The 24506-nt window shown below is 38.3% G+C and overlaps 1 protein-coding gene across 2 annotated transcripts in view; it reads right to left on the bottom strand.

Annotated features, from left to right (window-relative positions):
• COL4A3 (collagen type IV alpha 3 chain) overlaps positions 1–24506 on the bottom strand; it is an 83722-nt gene that overhangs the window by 55471 nt on the left and 3745 nt on the right. The window contains exons 1-10 of one of the 2 annotated variants that reach the window (XM_070753334.1): positions 14763–14929; positions 13981–14037; positions 9020–9109; positions 7878–7922; positions 6275–6319; positions 5192–5254; positions 4966–5019; positions 3847–3873; positions 3364–3444; positions 2442–2504 (exon numbers count right to left, since the gene is read on the bottom strand). In XM_070753334.1, coding sequence (XP_070609435.1) covers positions 2442–2504; positions 3364–3444; positions 3847–3873; positions 4966–5019; positions 5192–5254; positions 6275–6319; positions 7878–7922; positions 9020–9067 — 426 coding nt within the window. In that variant the 5' untranslated portion in view covers positions 9068–9109; positions 13981–14037; positions 14763–14929. Of the gene's footprint in view, positions 1–2441; positions 2505–3363; positions 3445–3846; positions 3874–4965; positions 5020–5191; positions 5255–6274; positions 6320–7877; positions 7923–9019; positions 9110–13980; positions 14038–14762; positions 14930–24506 lie in introns of those variants that run through there. The other variant, XM_070753333.1, reaches the window with a different exon arrangement.

Below are 24506 nucleotides of genomic sequence, written 5' to 3'. Positions count from 1 at the left end.
GAGAGAGAGGGAGAGAGGGGAGACAGAAAGAGAGAGAAAGAGATAGTAAGAGAAGGAGAGAGGGGGGGAGAGAAAGAGAGAAAGCAAAAAAAAAGAGAGAAAGAGAGATAGCAAGAAAGAAAGAGAGGGAGAGAGAGGGGGAGAGAGAAAGACTTTGATCTTTTCCCCAGGTATTTTTGTACCTACTTGACCAACATTATTAGTGGTTGCAAAATTGAATGTATGAACTTGTTCATTTCAATAAAAAGAGCCAGGGAAATGATTGAATGTTAAACTGGATGCATTTATTTCTGCCTGTTTGTATTTGTTCTTATGTTTAACCATTGAAAATGTACTTTTCCTCCAAAAAGAATCATCTTTTCATATTTCTTAGGCAACATTTTAAAATAACTTTAAAAGCTGAGGTCATATTATTCACCCTGCTCTGTATCATAGCACACTGCACAGTACTGAAAATTGGCAGGGTCACTAATGGTAAACCCGACAAGTTAAAATCTGTTTAAGTGACATTGCAAGAGGATAAAGACAAGTGCGGAAAGAGGAAAAAATGGATGGGCTGTTTGGATTGCGATATCATGATATCACATACAGATTCTCATTCCATAATAGATTCTCACATAGGTGTCAGCATGCTGCATGTTAGACTGAAAGATACCTGCAGAATAGATGGTAGGAGAAAGGAAAATAGCCAGGTTCACCTTTTTGTGTTGACAAATTATGATGAGTTATAATAATAAACTTAATTGTGGTGAGGAGAAATATGAGAGGCAGACAAGACAGATAGACAGAGACATATGGAGAGATAGACAGAAGAGTGCTCCCACTTGGCTCTCTCTCTCTAAATAATTCATTCATAATTTTAACAATAAGATCTTCATCATTAGTAATTAAAATATTGTGTTATCATGTTCAGAAATGATTTTTTTCTCAATGCAAGTACATCATAGACCTAGACTCAGTCAGGTCTATGATGTACAGAAGAGGGGTAGCCTTATACGGCGAGTATATCTCAAATTCTATATTTTAACTGGAAAGTTAGGGGGTCGTCTTATACGCCCAGTCGTCTTATACGCCGGAAAATACGGTACTTGTTTGAAAATAACAAATAAGAAAAATTGCAAATGTTAATATTTCCTTTACAATAGTTTACTGGAAGTGTTAGAATATAGGTGCTATCTATTACCACATTAATTGATGAACTCATTAAATATGCTCTCTGGACCAGAGGTTACTGCGGGAAGAACAGGCAAAGTTAAAAGCCAGGAAATTGAGTAGCTGTGGGTCTACTTGAACCTACTTGCTTCAGTGATTCATGCAGTCTTCTAATAGTTTTGATCTAGACCAGTGGTGGGTTTGCACCGGTTCAGTGAACCGGTAGTGGCAGTGGCGGGAAGCTCCACCCACCCACCTGAACATCATAAAAAATGCTAAGAAGCTTATGCGCAGGCACAGAAGTATTGCATGCCCGCAAAGCATGTGTGCCTAGGCACTCCCATTCCCAAACCAATAGCAAAGGTAAGTGGAACCCACTACTGATTTAGACTATTGAAATGCACTCTCTATGGGAATTTTCATATTTCTCATATTTTATCATACACCTGATACTATCACCATGCAACACCAACTGGTATCAGAAGGATTCAAGATTCTGCTTTTAATCTATGAAATTTTATATAGATTGGCATCTAGGTTCATTCCCCAAGAAATATTCCAGAAGTGAAGACAAGTTTCTCCTTTATAGCCCTAGTTCTCTGGAATGGCTTCTTCCTGGAAATGAGATTGGCTTCATTCTTAATAACTTCCCAGAAACTAGTGAAAAGAGAATTATTCTAATATATCTTGGAATGGTTTTTGATGTAGACCAGGTTATGTAATATGTTTTAATTTACGTTTAGCATCAATTGAAAAATTTCAAATATTTTCCATTATTGTAAACCTTTAGGAATTGCAAGATGTGGCAGTATATGCATTTAATAAAAACAAGCCAATAAATTGTCATTAGCATATCATGCATTAATATATAATATCACAGATAATACAAAACATCATGTCTTGTTATGTGAATTGATGTGAAAGTGAAGAAATTCTCAAGAACCACTCAAAGTAGACCTAAAAGTAAAACAATTTGCTTAGGAAGATTTTGTTTATGCAGCTTGTAGTAAGATACCATAAGAAGACAAAATAAAAAATAGTTCCCCATATAAGAAAGTGTTCCCAGGCAAATGGGACAATAGCATTCTGATAAGAAAGGAAGAAGATGTGAGAAGAATTGGCTAAGCTCTAACATACCAATGAAGCTTTGCCTAAAAGCTATGTAAAAGTATGTAAATAAAAATATAAAAAAGTATCTTCGAGATAACAAAATAATACATTCAGCTTCCAAGTAGAATAAAAGCTAACATTCTATTTAAACTTCTACAAACAATTTTAAAATTTCTTACTGGAAAACCTGACAGGCCTTGTGGTCCAATTGTCCCAGGTAATCCCTGAAGTCCTGGGTTACCCTTTAAGAGATAAGTAACATTTATATCAGTCATTAATATTCTTGTTTTTTCTTTCCCATTAACACACTGTATATTCAGCTTAATTAATATATGAAGTGAATTTATCATTCCACTAAGGAATAATTTGTTTATTGCCCAGTAATAGGATTTTAAAGTACAACCTATCAAGGACTGACATTGACTTTAACCCCAAAATCCCTTTATATTTATCCAGTCTTCTTGCCAATCTTTTCCAAACATTTTAACCAAGACCATAATATCCAACTTTTCAACTTAGACTATAGCAAATATCGAAAGCAAAAGAGGAAATATTTTTTTAATGAAAGAAACCAGATTTAAAACTGGGAATGCCAACAGCACTAAGTGTAATGTGATATGTTTACATCCAATGTACAAAGTAAATTTGTAAACCCCAATGATCATAGAACAGCTTGGTGCTATGTGTGATTATTGTATTCTAGTGATTCTGAAGTTTTATTTAAAGTGAAAAATATTTTCAGAATTGGAGTCCCAAATACCCTGAAAGTATGAGGTTGAAGACTGGTAGTTTATAAAATTGCTATCATTATAATTCGATAGTGTAGTGATCACCTACAATGGCAAAGCATTTTTAGACTAGGGACCAAATTTTCTCTTCCTTCCTTCCATTGGGCCTATGAAATGTATACCTGGTGTCATTCTTTTTTTTGGATACATGATTAATAAACACAATAGCTCCTGACTTCAGTGATCCTGATTTGCATTATATAATATGATTCTAGTTTAATTAAAGATTCTGTGATTTCCAATTTAAATTAAACTGAATATATTTCTTTATTTTTAATACCATTATTTTTCACAAGATATATTTAAAGCTTACCTGAGATCCAGGTACTCCTGGCAATCCAGGATTACCTTGAGAAGAACTGTAATCTAGATAGACTCCTTTTGCAGAAGCTCCCTTAAGTATTAAATTTGGGGGGGGGGGGAGAAACATTCCATTGATCAGAATGACAGAATTAAATGTAGCAAACATATTTAATTAACTATTTGATGGTAATTAGATGATAGGAAAGAACTAACTTATGGTTAACTAACTAATCAAGGAGCGAGCAATCTAATACTAAAGAGAAATTTCCCAACAGTGTCCCAATATTTCAGCGACAAACCATGGATTGTGAATGTCCCAACAAAAAGTATCACTACATGCAACTCAATCCCAACAAACCTACAATTTCATGCAATGTCAATCCCACATAAGGGAGGATAGGCTCATATCATTATTGTGGACTCATTCTAGTTAAGGGTTGTGGACTCATTCTAGTTAAGAATGTTCCTAGTCTACTGTAGATCATTATCTTACCTTTTCTCCTTTGACACCCTTAGAACCCTAAACGGAGAGAAACACATTATAAAACCATCAAATGAAGAAAATAAATGCATATTTCTAAAATAGGGACATAGATATCCAGTGAAATATTTAAAATTTCCAAGTAGCTCCAATTGCTGAAAAAGACCATTAGAAATGACAAAACTATATGAAATGAGAAAAATAAACCACTGTCTAATTAATTCTATATTTCTAACTGGTCAGAAGTAAACAATTATCCTAACAATGGCATTATGAACAGTATGAAGGCTTCTGTCAATTTTCTCCTTGATACCCCCAAACCTGTTCACCTCACTTCATTCAGGGTTGGCTCAAGAATTCTGGGAGTTGAAGTCCACAAGTCATAAAGGGGCCATAGTCCCCCACCTCTGTTCTAGGGTTTCATAAAGTGTCTTCCATTCTTATATTCAGAGAAATTGTACAATATTTTATTTCTCAATGTGTTTTTTTGGCTTCGGTCTTTGATTCCAGCAGTTCATATCTGTTTATTTTTGCTTCCTGTATCTTGGATCTTATTATTTATATATTCTTGATCATGTATTGCTTTGTTATATAAGGTTCAGTATGATAGGCAAGCAGGCCAGGCAGGCAGGCAGGCAGGCCAGGCAGGCAGGCAGGCCAGGCAGGCAGGCAGGCAGGCAGGCCAGGCAGGCAGGCAGGCAGGCAGGCAGGCAGGCAGGCAGGCAGGCCAGGCAGGCAGGCAGGCAGGCAGATATACCGGTAGAAACCTTTATCTCTATTTATCTCTATCTCTATCTATCTCTAGAGATATCAATATTTATATAAATATACAGTATCATCTTTTCCTGAAAATAAGACCTCCCTCGAAAATAAGGCCTCTCCTGAAAATACCATTTCATCTGGTTAAGGTTAGGGAGACAGAGCTGGAAATCAGGTCAGATGGCAAGGGGCAACACAGTACACACAACACAGTACACACACACACACACACACACACACATATATGTAGTTATATTTACACATATACACGCACACACCCATCCCTCCATCCATCCCTCCATCCATCCCTCCCTCCCTCCATCCATCCATCCATCATGAATTTCTTAAATGGCATATTTCACCAAAACTTACTGGTAATCCTGGAAGTCCCCCCTGTCCTAAGGTTCCTGGAAAACCTGGCTCACCCTGGATGAAAGAGAAAGAGAAGATGGCAAGAAAGGCTCTCTCAAGGGTCTCTAGGTAGAATGCTCTCTTACTCCACGTGTACATCCTATTACGCATGCATTAGAGCTAATGTTTTACTTATTTTACAACTTGCATCTTAATGTAATGCTATTAATTTCTGTTTTATCCTTACCTTTGTTCCATTGCATCCTGGTATACCTGGAGCTCCATGAGGGCCAACATTTCCATGTTCACCCTGAAAGTATTTACAAGATTGTCAAAGTAACCATTAATACCATTTCAAAGAACTCAGATTATACTTTTGACTTTGGCAAGCAGTTGGCTTACAAAAGTTGGATGTACTGTATTTTTCGGAGTATAAGACACACCTTAGTTTTGGGGAAGGATAACAAGGATAAAAGGCTTCTGCCATCCAACAATTTGCCAGACAGCAAACAGCCCAGATGGTATACACTGTTTGCTGTGAATTTCTGGGCAAGTGAGCCTGACCCATAAAAATAACAAAATATATTATGGCAGTATATTAATGCCAGTAAGTTTTGTTAAATGTAATCACACTAACTCCTCCCAATTATTTAAATAGATCTACTCCAAACACGACTAAGTCAGGATTTATCTTATCTTAATACTAAACAGGACACTGTTACATTTCAGACTATACTTGTACAGAGCCATTAAAATTTATGTGGCTTTCTGAAACTATACGTTATTCTATATTATTTAAAAGACGATACAATAGCACTGAGCCTCTTCAGATCAAGCATTAAAAAGCTTGTTCATTTTGTTAAGTTGTCTAGAACAATAATAACAGACATTTATAGCAATTGACTTACCTCCTTGCATCCAGATTCAGCAATTGATTAGCACAAGAAAATAACATTCTGTCTCTCCCTCTCAATTTGTCTACTTGCAACTAGTTTCAGTTTAGCACTGTCTGTAGCCTCAAATCAGCTGTCAGAAGCTGATGGTGAGTTGTTTGGCTTAACAGGCTCTTCCCTGTGCTGCAAGGAGGTAAATTGCTGGGAGGCAGAGGCCAAAGGGTGAGGATGGCTGGGTGGGGCTACATTCAGTGTATAAGACACACCCAGGTTTTCACCCTTTTTTGTGTGTGTGTGTGTGTGTGTGTGTGTGTGTGTAAAATGGTGCATTTTATACTCCAAAAAATACAGTAATACATATATTCTTCTGAAAAGTTAGAAATAAATATCACAAGATGCTTAACTAAGATTGATTAAATAAATGTTACTATACTTACTGGAAGACCTGGAGGACCAGAGTAACCAGGAACTCCTGGCTTACCCTGAGGATAAAAGAAAGAAAGAAGAGGGGGGGGGGGGAAATTGCACTAAGAATGAATGTAAAACTTAATCATTGGATTTTCAAGTACAGGTAGTCCTTGACCTACAGCAGTTCCTTTACTGACCACTTGAAGTTACGACACTGAAAAAAGTGACTTATGACTGTTTTTCACACTTTACAACCATTACAGCATTTATTTTTATTTATTTATTTATTATTTAGATTTGTATGCCGCCCCTCTCCGCAGACTCGGGGCGGCATCCCCATGGTCACATCAAAGTTCAGCTGCTTGGCAACTGATCCATGTTTATGACAACTGCAGTGACTTCAGGTCATGTGAACACATTTTATGACCTTCTGACAAGCAACTTAATGAGGAACCCAGATTCACCTATCAACCGTGTCACTAGCTTAACAGCTACAGTGATTCACTTAACAATTGTGGCAAGAAAGATTGTAAAATTAACAATTATCTCACTTATCAACAGAAATTTTGGGCTCAATTGTGATCATGAGTTGAGGATCACCTATATATTAAACAGAGAGTTTATTCATTCCAATTATTATTAAAAAAAATTAGAATCCTTTAAAAGGTGCCAATTGAGGTTGCAAGCAAAATGGCTGTCATCTCCCATGGCAGTCAAACCTTCCAGGGACAACTGCAGTCATCTGATAAAGAGCCACTGTTTGGAGTGCCTGTGAATGATCTCCAATTTTCTTATCCAGAGAGATTTCACAGAGATGTTCTATTCACCAGCTCTTTATTATTTGCCATAGTCACTGGCTCTGCTTTTGCAGCACCATCTGTGACTCCACCATTTCTTCCTTTGGAAACATTATACTCAGTGAAGGGTTCCTCATTGCTGGTACTTCTGGAACTCTCCTGGTGATCGGTGCGGGCACATGGGCATCAGGCAGGTGGGCGGGCACATGTTGGCGCGAGATTCGTCTTCTCCACATGCACCAGAAACGAAATCTTAAGTGAGGACATGCACGCGAGTGAGAGTTCGGTGATTTTCACCAATATTTTTGCTTCTGCACATGTGAAAAATTAGCAAAAGTTGCCAAAATCCCACTCACAGGCGCATCCTTGCACAAGATTTCACTTCTGGCGCATGTGCAAAAGCCAAATCTTGTGCTGACGCAAACACGCACTTGCTGGTCAGTTTGAGCTGCGCGCCCAGCTCTATTTTCGCTAGCAGGACGCTGTATTGCCCCATACCAGCTGCAGCCCACTACTGATTATATTGTGTTTAGGTTTTAGTTTGCTACAATTTAACAGCATGTTCCATTACAAGGAATGGAATGTCATCAACTTTTGATATTTATTTATTTATTTATTTTATTTTATTTTATTTATTTTGTCCAATGCACAATAATACACAATGAAGTTTATAGAGGTTATACTTGAGTAAAATATATTAGAGAAAGAATAGAAGTAAAAATTAAAAAGTAGAATATATCAATAAGAGAATAGAAGGATATTATGAGAGTAGTATTGTGCCAATTATTTTTAAATGCTGATTATTATTTTTAATATAGTATAATAAAAAACCAACCCTTGAACCTTTAGCTCCAGCAGAACCTATGGGTCCTGAAAAACCCTAGAAAGCAAAGGAAAGTAGAATTAATTAGATTAAAATATTATCTTTATGCAGAAAGCTCAAATATGCAATTCAGGTACTTTTTTATGTTCCGTTCTAAACTCATTTGCCAGCTAGGTATTGTAAGACCAAAATTACCAATCAGAATAACCAAAAACATTTAAACATTTAAATAATAAAAATCCATGTTTGTTCTCTAAATCCCTTAGGATGCTATCTATCACCTCAACTTTTTTTCCTGTACAGGTTGGGAACAATGGATCTCCCATTTTAATTATTTAAGATTACTTATAGGACTTTTGTGAAACTTAGAGACAACAGGGCAAAGGATTTGCAACGCAAAAAATGTTCTGTAATAAAATTAAATTTACATAATCAGAAAATGCCCTCTATTTTAGAACTACAGTAGTCCCTCAGCTGTCGCTGGTGTTACGTTCCAGACCTGGCCGCGATAGGTGAAATCCGCGATGGGGAATTTATCGACTGATAGTACTTATTTAAGTATTTATATTGTAATTGTTTGGTAAGTTTTCATTGTTTTGAGTGTTTATAAACCCTTCCCACACAGTATTTATTTTAGATACAGTATTTAAATACAGTATTTACAATTTTAGATTTTAATTTTTTTTTAAAAAAACCTGCCGATCGAGTTCGGCGGGCTGTTTAAATCTGCCGATCGACTTCCTCAGAAACCTGCGATGAAGTGAAGCCGCAGTAGGTGAAGCGCGGTATAGCGAGGGACTACTGTATACAACAACTTTTAATGGATACCAAACCTGCTTTTTGATGTTAAATAGTTCATGTGGTTCATTCATAAGCTAGCTACTTAAAATTCAGTCTTTAATATATTTGTTTATTAATTGAGCAAATTTTCTCAGATTCCAAGCATGTCCCTGGGCCAGACTAAATAAGGTCCAATGGCATTCAAGTGCAGGGGGGCAAGACTTTGTCCTCTTGCATCCAATAGGGGTTCCCTAATTGATTCCTCCCTGTGGTTTGGGCAATGAACTATGAGTACTGAAACATTTACTTTTCAGCATTATTTAAATCATCAGTCATTCACTCAATGATATGCAATCAGAGTAGCTTGTAAATACCTTAGGTCCTTGTGGTCCAGGAGGACCCTCTGGGCCATGGTAGCCCATCTGACCTGGTAGACCAGGGTAACCAGGAAAGCCCTTTTCTCCCTGTAAACATAATTTAGTTAATACTTTATTTTTAGTTATTCTAGAAACTCAGAATAGTGCTTCATTACATGTATACTCATGTAGATAATAAAAATACATCCAGATCTCTATATCATCAAATAAACTGGAAGCATTCTGCTCTGTATAATCCATCACATAAATACATGAATACGTATATGTGAAAACCATGTCAAAGGAAAACATGTTAAAAAGGACATATGGGAACGTGGACATAGTGGAATAAGAAGAGTTCCAGTGACTTTCACTACTAGGTAAATAAAAATCTTGTAAGCCATTCAGTACCCATTCTAAGAAGCCTATTAAAAAAATACACTGAAGACTAGAGTACAAAGCAAAATTCAACCAAGAAAGATCTACAATATTCCAAAGAGTCAAGAGAACCTATGACCATAATCAGAATGCTCCAGGGGCGGGTTCCTCCAAGACCGTATTATCTGAACCGGTACCGATCAGCTGGTGATGTTACAATGTCATCACAGATCCGGTTTGGTTGGTGCCAGTCCGTGGGTGCTGCCATCTCTTTTTTTTTTGGGGGGGGGGGGTGTTAAATTTTCTTTTTTTACTGTTTGAAAGGTTTTTCCTCTGCTGCTGCTTGAAAAGGACCCTCCCGCCTGTCCCCTGTTGCAATGTGAACTGGTGGCAAAGGTAGGTGGAACCCACTCCTGGAACAGTAACTCCTCTACTGTATAATAGACTCCTTCTTAATGGAGGTTAATACATTTTCGGATGCAAGAAAAGTCTAAAACTCAAACTCAACCCAGATAAGACGGAGTGGCTGTGGGTTTTGCCTCCCAAGGACAATTCCATCTGTCCATCCATCACCCTTGGGGGGGAATTATTGACCCCCTCACAGAGGGTCCGCAACTTGGGCGTCCTCCTCGATCCACAGCTCACATTAGAGAACCATCTTTCAGCTGTGGCGAGGGGGGCGTTTGCCCAGATTCGCCTGGTGCACCAGTTGCGGCCCTATTTGGACCGGGACTCATTGCTCACAGTCACTCATGCCCTCATCCCCTCGAGGCTCGACTACTGTAACGCTCTCTACATGGGGCTACCTTTGAAAAGTGTTCGGAAACTTCAGATCGTGCAGAATGCAGCTGCGAGAGCAGACATGGGCTTTCCCAAAAATGCCCAAGTTACACCAACACTCCGCAGTCTGCATTGGTTGCCGATCAATTTCCGGTCACAATTCAAAGTGTTGGTTATGATCTATAAAGCCCTTCATGGCATCGGACTAGAATATCTCCAAGACCGCCTTCTGCTGCATGAATCCCAGCGACCGATTAGGTTCCACAGAGTCGGCCTTCTCCGGGTCCCGTCAACTAAATGTCGGTTGGCGGGCCCCAGGGGAAGAGCCTTCTCTGTGGTGGCCCCGAATCTCTGGAACCAGCTCCCCCCAGAGATTAGAACTGCCCCTACCCTCCTTGCCTTTCGTAAACTCCTCAAAACCCACCTTTGTCGTCAGGCATGGGGGAATTGAGATATCTCCCCCGGGCCTATATGATTTAGGTATGGTATGTTTGTAGGTATGTCTGCTTAAAAATGGGGTTTTCTTAACTACTTTAAATTTTAAATTGTAAATTATTAGATTTGTTATGAATTGTTTTATTATGTTGTGAGCCGCCCCGAGTCTACGGAAAGGGGCGGCATACAAATCTAATAAACAAACAAACTAACAAACAAACAAATAATCACACAGTGAAGAAAGTATCTCAGAATCCCTTGAGAATTTCTGGTGGGACCAAAGGAACTGGACTGTGAAGAGCTGGTTCTGAGATAAAAGAATAAAAGCCACTGTACCATAATGCCGATCAGGGGTGGATTCTTCTTACTTGCTGCTACCAGTGTGCTGTGCACACAGCACAAGGAGTCGTGTGTACATATCCGCAGGGTGATTTTGTTTGCATGCATCCACAGGAAGCAAAAACATGTCAAAAATCTTGCGAGGGGATGCGATTTTTTACCTTCTGCATGCTCAGGAAGCAAAAAAGATCAAAACTTGAGGGAAAAAGATGGCAGTGTCCAAATTGTGCAATCTGGTGGTAAGTACCAGAATGGAGTTGCCTACTGCACCGATAGCAACCCATCCACTGATTTCTATGCTTTCATGGTCTCTGTTGCTCTCTCTACCCGGGATGTGTAAAAACCATGGCACTCCTTCTCTCCCCCCCTCCTTAAGAATCATGGCTGGACTTGGCTGTGGAAGGTATTGATTGATTGATTTAAACTATTACGTGCAAGTAAATTAGTCATGAGTTAAACACCACATAGACAGAACTTCTCCAGAATATCCTGTCCCCAATGTTCAGTCCTCTGATCTACCTTCTCATCCACTGCATGAAATGAAGCATTTGACATTGTAAGTAAAGAGACTATCTACCTCCAACACCTTAATGTAATGCCTAGTTACTTTATCTGGGTAACTGGGATAACCAGGCACTAGGAATCTATACTCCCCAGATTCTTTGCTAATTATTCCCAGATTCTCCCTTCCTGCAATACCTATGAGACAGCATCAAAGGACTTGTGGAAGGGGGAGAAAGATTCCCCCCCCCACCGGAGTCTTATTTTGTTTTTGAGGTTTTGATTGGATTTTGTTTTGTGTTTTGCATCCTTGAATGCAGCTAGAGATACTTTCACTCCCCTCTTTTTCCCCAATTTAACATATTTAATGATTTATAATTCAGTAAGGCCCTTCTTTGAATCATCATCATCATAATCATTATTATTATTATTATTATTATTATTATTTATTAGATTTGTATGCCGCCCCTCTCCTTAGACTCGGGGCGGCTCACAGCAATAATAAAAACAATGTACAATAACAAATCTAATATTTAAAAACATCTAAAAACCCATAATTTAAAAAGACATACACAGAACATACCATACATAAACTATATAGGCCTGCATGCTTTGCTAATTTTACTTCATCTCTCTGAAATGTTTACTTACTTAATTGCCAACAGAATGCCAGTTCAATTATCTTGCTCTGCTTCCTTGGTATGATACGATTTACCCATAAGTCAAGGTTATAAATTAGATTTCCATCATTTTTAAATGTCAATTTTGGGGAGATATATGTGCTCATTCTTTGGTCCAATGTTTGCAATATACGGAAGCTGTTTCACCAGCATAGCAATGTTGTATATTGCTCCTACATTGTGAATTTAGAATTGCTATGGCATTTTGCTAAGTGAATGTGACTGCTCAACATTGTTATTTTCTGCATTTTTGTATAGTAGTGTGTTATCCCAGAATTCCCCACTTGGGGGTGTATGTTATTGTTCCCAGCAGATAAAAATCATTCTTCTGCAATGAAGATTCATAAAAAATGGTTATTTGAGAAACTATAACTTAGTTTTAAACCTGCTTTCAAATTTCTGACGATTACCTCCACCATCATGCTTTAATCTTTACTGCAAAACCTTTTTTTTTCTTTTAAGGACAACCTTGGTAACTGTGAATGATAGTTGGACTTAACCATGAAATATCTTTCTGGTTATTGAAAAAATCTCCTACTAAAAGAATAATTCAGAGAGAGTTCAAGAAACCAATTACTGTACTTTAGTGTACTTGCTAGTTAATTAATATACCTTATTTTTTGAATTTTATTATATTGTGTGAGACAAGGTTTTTCACTGTTACAATAATATATTGCATTGGCTGCCAATCAGTTTCTGGTCACAATTCAAAGTGCTGGTCATGACCTATAAAGCCCTTCATGGCATCGGGCCAGAATATCTCCGAAACCGCCTTCTGCCGCACAAATCCCAGCGACTGGTTAGGTCCCACAGAGTTGGCCTTCTCCGGGTCCCGTTGACTAAACAATGTCATCTGGCGGGACCCAGGGGAAGAGCCTTCTCTGTGGCGGCCCCGACCCTCTGGAACCAGCTCCCCCCAGAGATTAGAACTGCCCCCACCCTCCTTGCCTTTCGTAAACTCTTTAAAACCCACCTCTGCTGCCAGGCATAGGGGAACTGAGACATCTCCCCCGAGCCTATACAGTTTATGCATGGTATGTTTGTGTGTATGTTTCTTTTTAATAAGGGGTTTTTAGTGATTTTTAATTATTAGATTTGTTATATATTGTACTGTTACTGTTGTGAGCCGCCCCGAGTCTACGGAGAGGGGCGGCATACTACTATTACTACTACTACTACTACTACTACTAATAATAATAATAATAATAATAATAATAATAATAATAATTCCCCACAAGACTGGAAGAATCCCAATCAAACTCTGACTTCAAAGGTGGTGTCAGCCCCACAAGGTCAACAAGGCCAAGAAACCAATGCCATGTACATCTAAAACTCCTCTAATAAAACAACTATAGTAACAGAATCTTGCAAGCCTGAACATGCTTCACTCCCTTCCTCACTTTATTGCCATGTCTCAAATGAGGAAGGGCTCATCTGAGACATTTTCTCAAATAAGTTTCTTAGAAAGGATGCAAAGTCCTGCAGCTTGACTGATTTTAACTTTTGTAACAGCTCTAGGACCCATCCTTCAGGGTTATTCTCCTTACTCTTTGCAGATGGAAACTTAACCTTTTGCTTTTTCTTGTTGGGTTCATCCTTTTATGACCAGAAAGGTACTTTACCATAAGATTACCTATTATTGTGTGCCCTGCCAATTCTGCAAATGTTAAATATTGGTCTAAAAATACTTGTATTTAATCATATAGCTTAAAGAACAATATAGTTATACTACTGTTTCGTTTAATTAATACTTCTTGTACATCCAGCTGAAGTTTCCTTCAATTATTTTTGGCCAATAATGCATTTTTCTTCTTTTCCAGCAAAAGGACATTGCTTTTTAGGTGTAAGAAATCCAATAGCTCTTACCTTACTGCCTTTTATTCCATTGCAAAAGCACTGGTTTTTGTTGTTGCAGACACAATTCTAAAAAATAAAATAAAATGATTATCGTTTATATTATCACCAAAAGTTTGCAAATCAAACCACTTTCCCCCCCATGCCACACAATTTCTTTTCTTCCTTACTGAATAGTTTCATATATTACTAAACTGTATTTTGCGCAACTCTTCTTTGTTTAATAATTTTCTGGATCTGTACACCATTCTTAGCCATAAAACACGACATATCATGCCACAGTACAGGAAGGAAAATAGAAACAGGGTAAAGTAGAAAGCTCTAAAACATGCTGTAGGAGAAAAGCCATGGGAAGGCACATAAAAAGGGTTCTTCGATAGTCCACTAACTCTGCAACGGGTGCAAAGAACTCTCTTGTTGACATTTACCAGTAAGAAAATTAGCTTTCTAGTTCCTCAATTGAACTTGTGGCTGAAACAATACTTGGAATTCACATCTATTTCAAATTACTGACTATTCAGGTGCTAACTCGGTGCCTTGTGGCTGTGAGGGCCTAGGTGGGAAGGAACTATCTAACTCAATCCCAATAAGATATAATGTTAGGAGGTTTGAGGCCTTCTAGATCTTTGACTCCTAATGGCACTCCTGCAGACAGGGTTTTAGCCCAAGTCATACATCAGAACTGAGTACAGTGGCACCTCTACCTAAGAACACCTCTACTTACGAACTTTTCTAGATAAGAACCATGTGTTTAAGATTTTTTTGCCTCTTCTCAAGAACCATTTTCCACTTACAAACCCAAGCCTCCAAAACTGTAACCAGAAAAGGCAGAGAGAAGCCTCCCTTGGGCCTCTCTAGGAATCTGCTGGGATGAAACAGGGCCAGAAAAGGCAGAGAGAAGCCTCCATAGGGCCTCTCTAGGAATCTCCTGGGAGGAAACAGGGCCTCCACCCTTCCTGTGGTTTTTTCAATCACACACATTATCTGCTTTTACATTGATTCCTATGGGAAAAATTGCTTCTTCTTAAAAACTTTTCTACTTAAAAACCTGGTCACGGAATGAATTAAGTTCGTAAGTATTGGCTTAAGTTCATACAATATTGTAATATTAATTATGCTCTTTAAAGATTGGTGAAGACAATTAACCAGTTGAGATTTTGGGAAATAAATATTAACAAAAACAATCCCCCCATCATGTCTTTATTCCATGCTAGCTGACAAAAGAGTAAAATGGATGAGGGAGACATATCTATAAAATATTTTTCTTATTTCCTTTTTTATGTTTCTTTTCTACACTTTTCCTCTTTTCTGTCTTAGAAGAAATAAAAATTGAAAAATTGTATCATATCAGAGTTACGAATTTAGGCATAGCAGTATAAAACTCTAATTCTTTGCTGGCAGTAAATTACAAGCCCTATTAAAATAATGCAGCGCAGATAAGTCCCTCTCTGATGGTCTGCAGTTGAGCCTTGAATGCCTTAGAATTTAACACCTTCAACAATAGGTTATTAGAACATAGAAACATAGAAACATAGAAGATTGACGGCAGAAAAAGACCTCATGGTCCATCTAGTTTGCCCTTATACTGTTTCCTGTATTTTATCTTAACATCTGATGCCAACCTTTGATTTATTTGTTGACCTTACTTAGCCATGATCATGGATTTTATCTTTACTTTGTTTGGCTAGCCCAGGAGAGTTTTTTGTTAAAGAGAAAGAAGAAGAAAAAGTGTCAACGAAAGCTGATGCTTTGATTGGAACATCCACATAATTTTGTTAGCAGCAACAAGTAATTGGTTTACCAACTGCATTTTTTGTAGAAGTTTTAAAAACTGTCTAATGAAGTCTAAAGTGCTGGTATTCCCTGGAAATCTCCCAGCTAGACCTGCCCTTGCTTAGCTTTCAGGCAGCTGCTATCTGCTGAAACAAGCAGAATATAACAACATTTTTTTCAACTTGATGCTTTCCAATTATATAAAACTAGATTTAGCCAGCATGCTCCAACACATCAAAGGGATCACAATCTAGAGAAGGCTGATTCCTTAACAATATAAACAATGCAGGAATAATTTATGCAAACAAAATGACTATAATAGTAGAAACATAGTCCTTTGTTTAACTAACGAGGTCTCACATTATCAGGTTAGCTAGAAGACATATCTACAAACCTGCAAAATGCAATCAGTTGCCCAGTTCTCATCTCTGGCATTCTTTCTTTTCCCTCCCATTTTCATTTTAACAGGCAACAGCAAAGATAGTCAGCAACAGCTAGCCACCTGGCCAGATATAGACTGCTTTCCTGCCTTTTTGAAGATAGTTTGGACATCCTTAGAGAGAAATTGCAAATGCACTTGGCATAGTTTTCTAGTATACCTATGATGAGTTCATCAAAATGTGTCTTGTGTAGGGCTCATTCAATCTGCTTATTCAATTGATTTATTATGTTTTATAATATTTTAGGCCTAATAATGTTTAAAGTTGCCAATGGCAAGCTAAAATAAAATGCAAGGAAAATATAAATCAGATAATTGAATCAATAAAACAAAATTTAATCTGTGGAATAAAATTCAAATTCAAATTAAACGCCTTTCATTCTTTTGCAAAATGAATTGGTTATTGACTTAATCTAATATTTAGACCTTGAAAAATAAAAGGCAGGTGTGTTGGGCACACTGACCCTGACTTCCTTGGGATGGGGAGGGAAAATGAGGGGAAAAGATAAAAATTAAAATGAAATATCTCCTATATTGCTGTTATAATGAACCTTTTCAATGGTGTTTGTCTGTTAAAGGAGGGATACGTATCCTATCGCCTTCCAGTTTTTAAGAATTATAACTCCCAGCACCATTCTCCATTGGTTATGCTACCAGGACATCTGGGACCTGAAATTCAGCACCTTCTAGATGCCAGAACTTGCCCATCCCTGTGAGTTTAAAGAATTTGTATGTGAGAAACAAATATTTTTAAAGCACTTTTCATATTTCTTGTGATAAACTTTGCATTGAAAGCCACTCAAGATAAGACTTAACCCAATTGGCAGACAAAACAATCTTCTCAGCTAGGCATTTCTAAACAAGTGATTTACATGCAGCCTAACTAATTAAACTTATATTCCTAAATTAAAAATTATAAAATTGATGCATTTCTAAAAAGATCTAGACATAGTTCAAAGGTGGTAACTTCAAACCAGTAGAATCATTTCAATTGCTTTGTACTGAAAAGAATAATTATAGCAAAGGCACAGAGCCTGCAGCCCCCTTTTTTCCTTCAGCCTGTTAAATAAGAATAGAAATGTTCCATAAATTTCTTTAGCACCAATACTCTTTGAGCTCATATGTTCTTTTTCTACATTTTACTAAACAGTAGACATGTACACAGTAGGCATGTATTTATGCAGCACAATGCAAAGCATTCAAAAGTGGTGCTTCACAAAGCCTATTAGTGGAAGCAAAGGAGCTCTACTGGACATGTTTAAATTTAAATGTTCTCTAAATGTTTCAAAGGCTTCCTTGAACCATCATCTCTATGGCTGTGCATACAAAGACAACTCTTAAGCTACTGATAGAAAAACCCTAATAACATTACCTTACGATTCCTAGGAAGCAGGATAGGAGCTAAACATGTAGTAAGTATTAAATATAAATATTGTTGTTTAATTACAAAGGCAAAGTTGTTTTCTGCAGTTTGGAGAATGTTTGTGTTCCAGCAGAAACTACAGCTATGAAGGGATAGTCAATCCCCATTACAAACAGAGTCTGAGAACACTGTCAATTTGTCTAAGTTGTAAAAGATAGTAACTCATCACATTCACTTTTAGCAAGTGTAGGTTAACAAAAGAGGCAGAGGGGTGTTCGGACTGGTTCACCCAAACTGGTAGCAACCTGCTGGTGACATCACAATGATTTCACTGGAACTGGATCTGTTGGTGCCAGCCTGTGGACGTCACCATCATATTTTAAAATATTTATTTATTTATTTTAATTCCCCCCCGAGTTTTTTTTCCTTCTGTACATGTGCAGAAGATGATTTTCTGGTGCTGTGTATGCTTTGCCAGCTTGTTTTTGGCTCGGGGGATTTTTTTTTCAGCGCTGTGATGTAAATGCTTTGGGCACATGCCCAGAAGGCACAGCCACACAGCACAGTAGGAATCAAACTGGCAGCAGGGTAAGTTAGAACCCAGCCCTGAAAAGAAGGCATTTTCTCCACATATTATCTATAAAGAGGGGAAAATATGAACAAAGGGCCACACATTTCTTGTTATATTATTACAGCAGAATAAAATTGGCTGAAGGGTTAAAACACACGGAGAAAGTATGTCAATCCTGCAGGACTTCCAAGTCTTTAAAGTAAGTGTGCCATCAAGTCAATTTTTTTATATCAAAAATAAAAAATAAAAAATAAAATGCCTGGATGATCCCTGCAGTTTTCTTGGCAAGGTTTTTCAGAAGTAGTTGGCCATTAATAAGAGACCATGACTGGCTAAGATCACTCAGCTGGCTTCACGCCTAAGGTAGGACTAAAACCCAGTCTCTCAGTTTCTAGGTTGGTGCCTTAAAAACTAGTATATTAGCGCTCTGTTCTTTAAAGTACCTATAACTTTTTCTTTGCATTTTATAAGAATGAAATTAGGTTTACAGACAAATGAGAAAATTGTTAAGAGATGCATGCAAAAGCTAATGCAGGGATTATCTACTACCCTCTAATTTCCAATGTTATACAATTCCATAAGGTTTTGCTTTGATTTGGCAATTAAATTTGCCATGAACGTGAACCCCATAGGGAGCCATATTGGAGGGCATGCAAAGCTTTCCCTATGTCAGCTCCAACATACATGCGCATTCTAGCCAGCTGATTTTTGGCCTTGGGAAAGACCATTTCACCGGAAACTGATCGGCAACCAATGCAGACAGTGGAGTGTTGGTGTGACATGGGCATTTTTGGGAAAGCCCATGATTGCTCTCGCAGCTGCATTCTGCACGATCTGGAGTTTCCGAACACTTTTCAAAGGTAGCCCCATGTAGATTTTTGTGCAACGGTAAGGGTAGTATAAAGTCAAAATTATGGTCCCAAGGCTATTTTGTTTTAATTCTATAGATGGGTGATAAAAAATAAGAATAATAAAAACTTAAATAAAGAACTCTCTACCACTCAAAGAGCAACACATGTTAGTGTCATCACAAGGATTTGAATACATCATTATTTTATATTCATCCAAGATATTCAATAGGCACTTTTCATCTATGGCACATTGTAGTTGATTCTTTTTTATTTGGAAACAAGGTGTTCATTGATGGGTTTATTTTTCCTGCAATCATGGAACTTGTCAAAACCTTTTTGTATTTAATATTTAATTGAGGTTGAAGGTTGAAACACATTTCAGAAGAAAATCCAGTGATATTAAGAATATCCAAGTGGCACATAATGAATATAATACTTTTTATAAAAGTACATTGATTAGGCTTTCAACTGTAAAAAAAAGTAGAACCAGTTTTTCTCTTTACTTTTACATTTGCTTATTTAGATTTATATATATTCAGTATATGGTTTTGTCTGAACTATATGGGGTAGTTAATTTATTTGATCGTTGGTAGCTTTGAAAAATATTATTTTGAAAAAAGGACAGGCAAATTAGAGTCACTCTGTACGAGTTAAACATTTGAAGATTTGTGCTGCAATGGTTTACTAGAGTCTTGATTAAACATAATCTAGCAAAGAATGAGAGCAGGCTACTGAATTTTCAGAGTCCAATTTTCCATCTTACATGTGATTTGAATTTTTTCCTAGTATCCTTGTTTCAAAGGTAACTTCATGAACCAGTTTTGGCAGCTAGAAATACAATTATTCTGTTATCAGATCACTTTGAACTACATACCTGCCAAAAACCTGCAGTTCCCAGGGTTTTTTTTCCTTAATCAAATAATCTTGGACCATTTGAATAATGTAGATTCTCTGTTTCAAGGAACCATCTTAATACTTTCTGTATCCTCATGAATAAAAGATTAAGTAAGGTATAATCATGATCTTATAACTCATTTAAAAAACCCTGGATGGGTGGAGGAAAGGGATGGTAGAAGCAGGAATCATGTGACTGTCTACTTTGATAACATATTTTGCTGAAAACATAGAGAATTTGAAACATACATTTAGTCATCAATTAAATATATGTAAATCTGAATATGAATGGAGTAGTAATTTTGAAAGATTTTAAAGTAAGACTCTGCTCTAAAAATACTTGTTGCATATACAGAGGTCGCTTAACTTTTGCGGGTCTGACATTCGCGGAAAGGATATACTACGGGTTTTCAAAAAATATTAATTAAAAAATAATTTGTGTTTTTTTGAACATTTGAACGTTCTCCCGCGGTCGCCCGATGTACAATACTGTGTGTTTTAACTCTCCTCCTCCCCCCTGCCCCAGCCATCCTGCTTCTTTAAATAAAAGCTCTGCTTCCACCCCAGTCTCCTAATCCCTCCCCTTTAATTCTCAAAGCGTTGGTACGTTCCACTTGAAGCTGAGCCTTACTGATGCCCGCTGCCGCTGCCTCTTCTTCCCCCACCCATCTAAGCCATCTTCCTTAGTGGTAGCGTCCGACCTCCCAGCTGACCCGCCTGGAATTCCAGCTTCAAGTCCTGGCCTGGATCCCTCTTGCCTTGAGCTTTCCCTTCCCCTGCCCTAACCCTGAGTACCGGTGCTGCCACTGCCGCCATGGGAGATACTGGCAGTGAGCGCAACAAAGCCCCCAGCTTGCTGCCCCGCTGCCCCTGTGGTTTCTGGGGATAAGTAAAACCAGGAATGGAGGAGGGAGGGGGAGGAAGGAAGGAAGGGAGCATGGAAATTTGACTTTCATGGGCGGTCTTGGAACATATCCCCTGCGAAAGTCAAAGGATCACTGTATACATTCATTTAGTCTTTTTTTCATAAATATATTAGTTTTCTTTCTATGGGCCATGGAGGAGGAGCACCATATTCCACATGCCCCATTTTTCCGCTAACAGAGTTCCATGAAGCATAGTTCCCTGGAACGACAAATGGGCCGTGGAGGGGGAGTGTTGTACTTCCACATGCCCCATTTTTCTGCTAGCAGAGTTCCCTGAAGCCTCCTGAACTAAAAACGGGCCATGGAAAGGGAGCGCCACACTCCTGCACACCCCAATTTTCTGTTAGTAGAGTTCTCTGAAGCCTCCTGGAACTAAAAATGGGCTGCAAAGAGGGAGCACTGCACTCCCTCACCCCCTGTTTTGGTGCTAGCAGGGTTCCCTGAAGCCCCCTGCAGCTAAAAGTGGGCCACGAGTGGGCGCCACACCACCTGCACATATGCACATGTGACCCTCACCCATGAATGCATGTGTGACCCCAGCCCTGCTCCTGCACGGGCATCTCTTAGCCGAGACCCAAAAATTAGCTGGCTGGCGGGAGACGCATGCACACATGCACATGGGCTGTGGAGCTAACCTAGACCTCTCCTCATGTGCCTACAGAGATGGCCCTGCGTGCCACCTGTGGTGTGTATGTCACAGGTTTCTCATCATGGAAACAGATAATCACAAGAAATTTGGTAATAAGAGAAAGAGTTCTGTGAAAATACCTATGGATAAATTCAATTCAATTCAGTTTATTAGATTTGTATGCCACCCTTCTCCGAAAACTCGGGTTGGCTCCAAGATTTTTGTTTGTTTGTTCTTGGTTTGCTGGATGAATATGAAAAATGGACACAGGATACAATATATTTAATACTGTTGCTTAATTTTACCAGTTAATGTGCATTTCAAAAGCCCATCATCTCATTTCCCCCCAACAATGGATGGGCACCAGCTATTACTATGAAAAGGTCAGAACATAAAATTAACAAATGAGACTGTTTGCGGGAGTTGGTCAAACTATAAAATGTAGTCAGTGGGCAGGAATATGGCATCTACTGATTGGAGTGTGTTGTCTAACCACATCAGTTAATTCCATAATAGCCTGGGTTACTACCAGAGTATCCTCAGGGTATGATCAAAATTGCCGAAGTGGTAGCCATGATGGTGAAATCAAATTCCATCTGTTTATTTTATGTGACATGGACTGCCAATTACTACCTTATTCCACATTCAGACAATAGTCTAGAGAAAGAGCCAAAAGTGCAGGAAAAGGAGAATGAATAAAAATCCCTAGATTATTGCCAACCATACATTATAAAATGTGTGCGTTTGGAGAAAAGGGGAAAAACAAAAGGTGGGAGCAGAAAGTATTGTAAAAAATGAGGGATGCTTAACTCAGGTTTGCTATATAGGAGAGAATATAAAGAACTGATGTCTAGAAAAGATTTACATTTCTAGAATATCTTCTTAAAATGTTTAGATCTGTTTTTTACTTGTGTTATTAGAACGGAAAGTAATGGATTCCTCTTGGGCAATTTATTTATTTATTTATTATTTATTTATTTATTAGATTTGTATGCCGCCCCTCTCCGAAGACTCGGGGCGGCTCGCAACAGCAATAAAAAAAAGTATAATAATGGAACAAATCTAATAATAAAATATATAAAACCCCCAACAATTAAAAACCAAACAGCACATACATACCAAACGTGAAATATAATAAGCCTGGGGGAGATGTCTTAGTTCCCCCATGCCTGGCAATATAGGTGGGTCTTAAGTAACTTGGGAAAGACAAGAAGGGTGGGGGCCATTCTAATCTCCGGGGGGAGTTGATTCCAGAGGGCTGGGGCTGCTACAGAGAAGGCTCTTCTCCTGGGGCCCGCCAAACGACATTGTTTGGTCGACGGGACCTGGAGAAGGCCAACTCTGTGGGACCTTATCGGCCGCTGGGATTCGTGTGGTAGAAGGCTGTTCCGGAGGTATTCTGGTCCAATGCCATGTAGGGCTTTAAAGGTCATTACCAACACTTTGAATTGTGACCGGAAACTGATCGGCAGCCAGTGCAGGCCACGAAGTGTTGTGGAAACGTGGGCGAATCTAGGAAGCCCCATGATAGCTCTCGTGGCTTTACGAGCACATAATTGGGAAGCACTTTACGAGCACATAATTGGGAACACAATTTCAAATGTTCTGAAAGAAAGCCTGGTATTCAAGCATTATCTTTTTCAGATAACGCAGAATCATTTGCAGTATTTCAAGAAGCTGGGAATTTTTTGCAAGAAGAGTAATAGAAACCTTTTTGTTACTGTTCAGCTTTCAGGCCAGGCGAATTTAATCTTGAACTCAGAGACCTCAGGTTTCCCTTGTCAGCAGTAGCAGTCCCTTAAAAAGAAGCTAGGGACAATACTGGCCCTAAAGTATAAATGGGACTGCGACTAAGAATGTGTGGTGTAATTTTCTCCCATATTGTAAGAGTTCTAAAGAATAAGGTGTGATAAGCCTTTATATAAGCTCACACAACTTAAAAGAGAAGAAAGAACAACCACCAGAAAACTTTAAAAGAAGGAAGGAAAATGAAGAGGGCAGAGGAAGAGGAGGCAGCTAAACAGCCTCATCCATCTGCACAATGTCATAATATTACATGTTATTTAGATGTCTGAGAAAAAAAGAATAATCTCTCCACAGCATGCATCGTAATTATGAGTTGGTTACTGTACATCACATTTTAATTATATCCAAAGAACAAGAATGCAAAGCCTACAGTGAGAAAGAGAGAAAGAGAAAGAGAAACAGAAAGAGACATATGTAGGCTTAATTTAATGGGTCACCATAGTCCATAAAATAGTCCAACTCAATAATCCAGCTCAAACTGCCCAAGGAGTTGCTGACACAGGAATTATTGAGCCTGTCATCTGCACCTCTATAACTGTCTGGTTTGGTTCTGCAACCCAAGAAGAGAGACACAGATTTCAGAAGATAATCAGAACTGCAGAAAAAATAATTACTGCCACCCTGCTTTCCAATGGGGACTTGTATATTGCATGAGTCAAAAAGAGAGCAGTGACAATATTTACTGACTCCTCACATCCTGGACATAAATTGTTTCAACTCCTACTCTCAAAATGATGCTATAGAGCACTGCCCACCAAGACAACTAGACACAAGAACAGTTTTTTTCCCAAATGCCATCACTCTGCTGAAGAAATAAATCCCTCACCACTGCAAACTATTCATTAATGTTGTGAGCCGCCCCGAGTCTTCGGAGAGGGGCGGCATACAAATCTAAGTAATAAATAATAAATAAATAAATTAAAGTTGCATTACCATTAGTATTAGTCTTCTCATCATTCCTATCACCCATCTCCTCCAACTTATGACTGTATGACTGTAACTTGTTGCTTGTATCCTTACGATTTATATTAATATTGATTGTTACCTGATTTTTTCTTTGCACCCTATGACAATCATTAAATGTTGCACTTCATGATTCTTGACAAACTTATCTTTTCTTTTATGTACCCTGAGAGCATATGCACCAATGACAAATTCCTTATGTGTCCAATCACACTTGGCCAATAAAGAACTCTATTCTGTTCTGTTCTATTCATCATTAACACGTATAATTCTTTATTACAAAAGTAAGGCTTCTTAGATACTTTAAAGGAAGACAAATACATA

Source organism: Erythrolamprus reginae, chromosome 5 (genome assembly GCF_031021105.1).
Source record: "Erythrolamprus reginae isolate rEryReg1 chromosome 5, rEryReg1.hap1, whole genome shotgun sequence".
Lineage (NCBI taxonomy): Eukaryota > Metazoa > Chordata > Lepidosauria > Squamata > Dipsadidae > Erythrolamprus > Erythrolamprus reginae.
The sequence above is the reverse complement of the archived record's forward strand: the minus strand, read 5'-3'. Positions and strand labels throughout refer to the sequence as shown.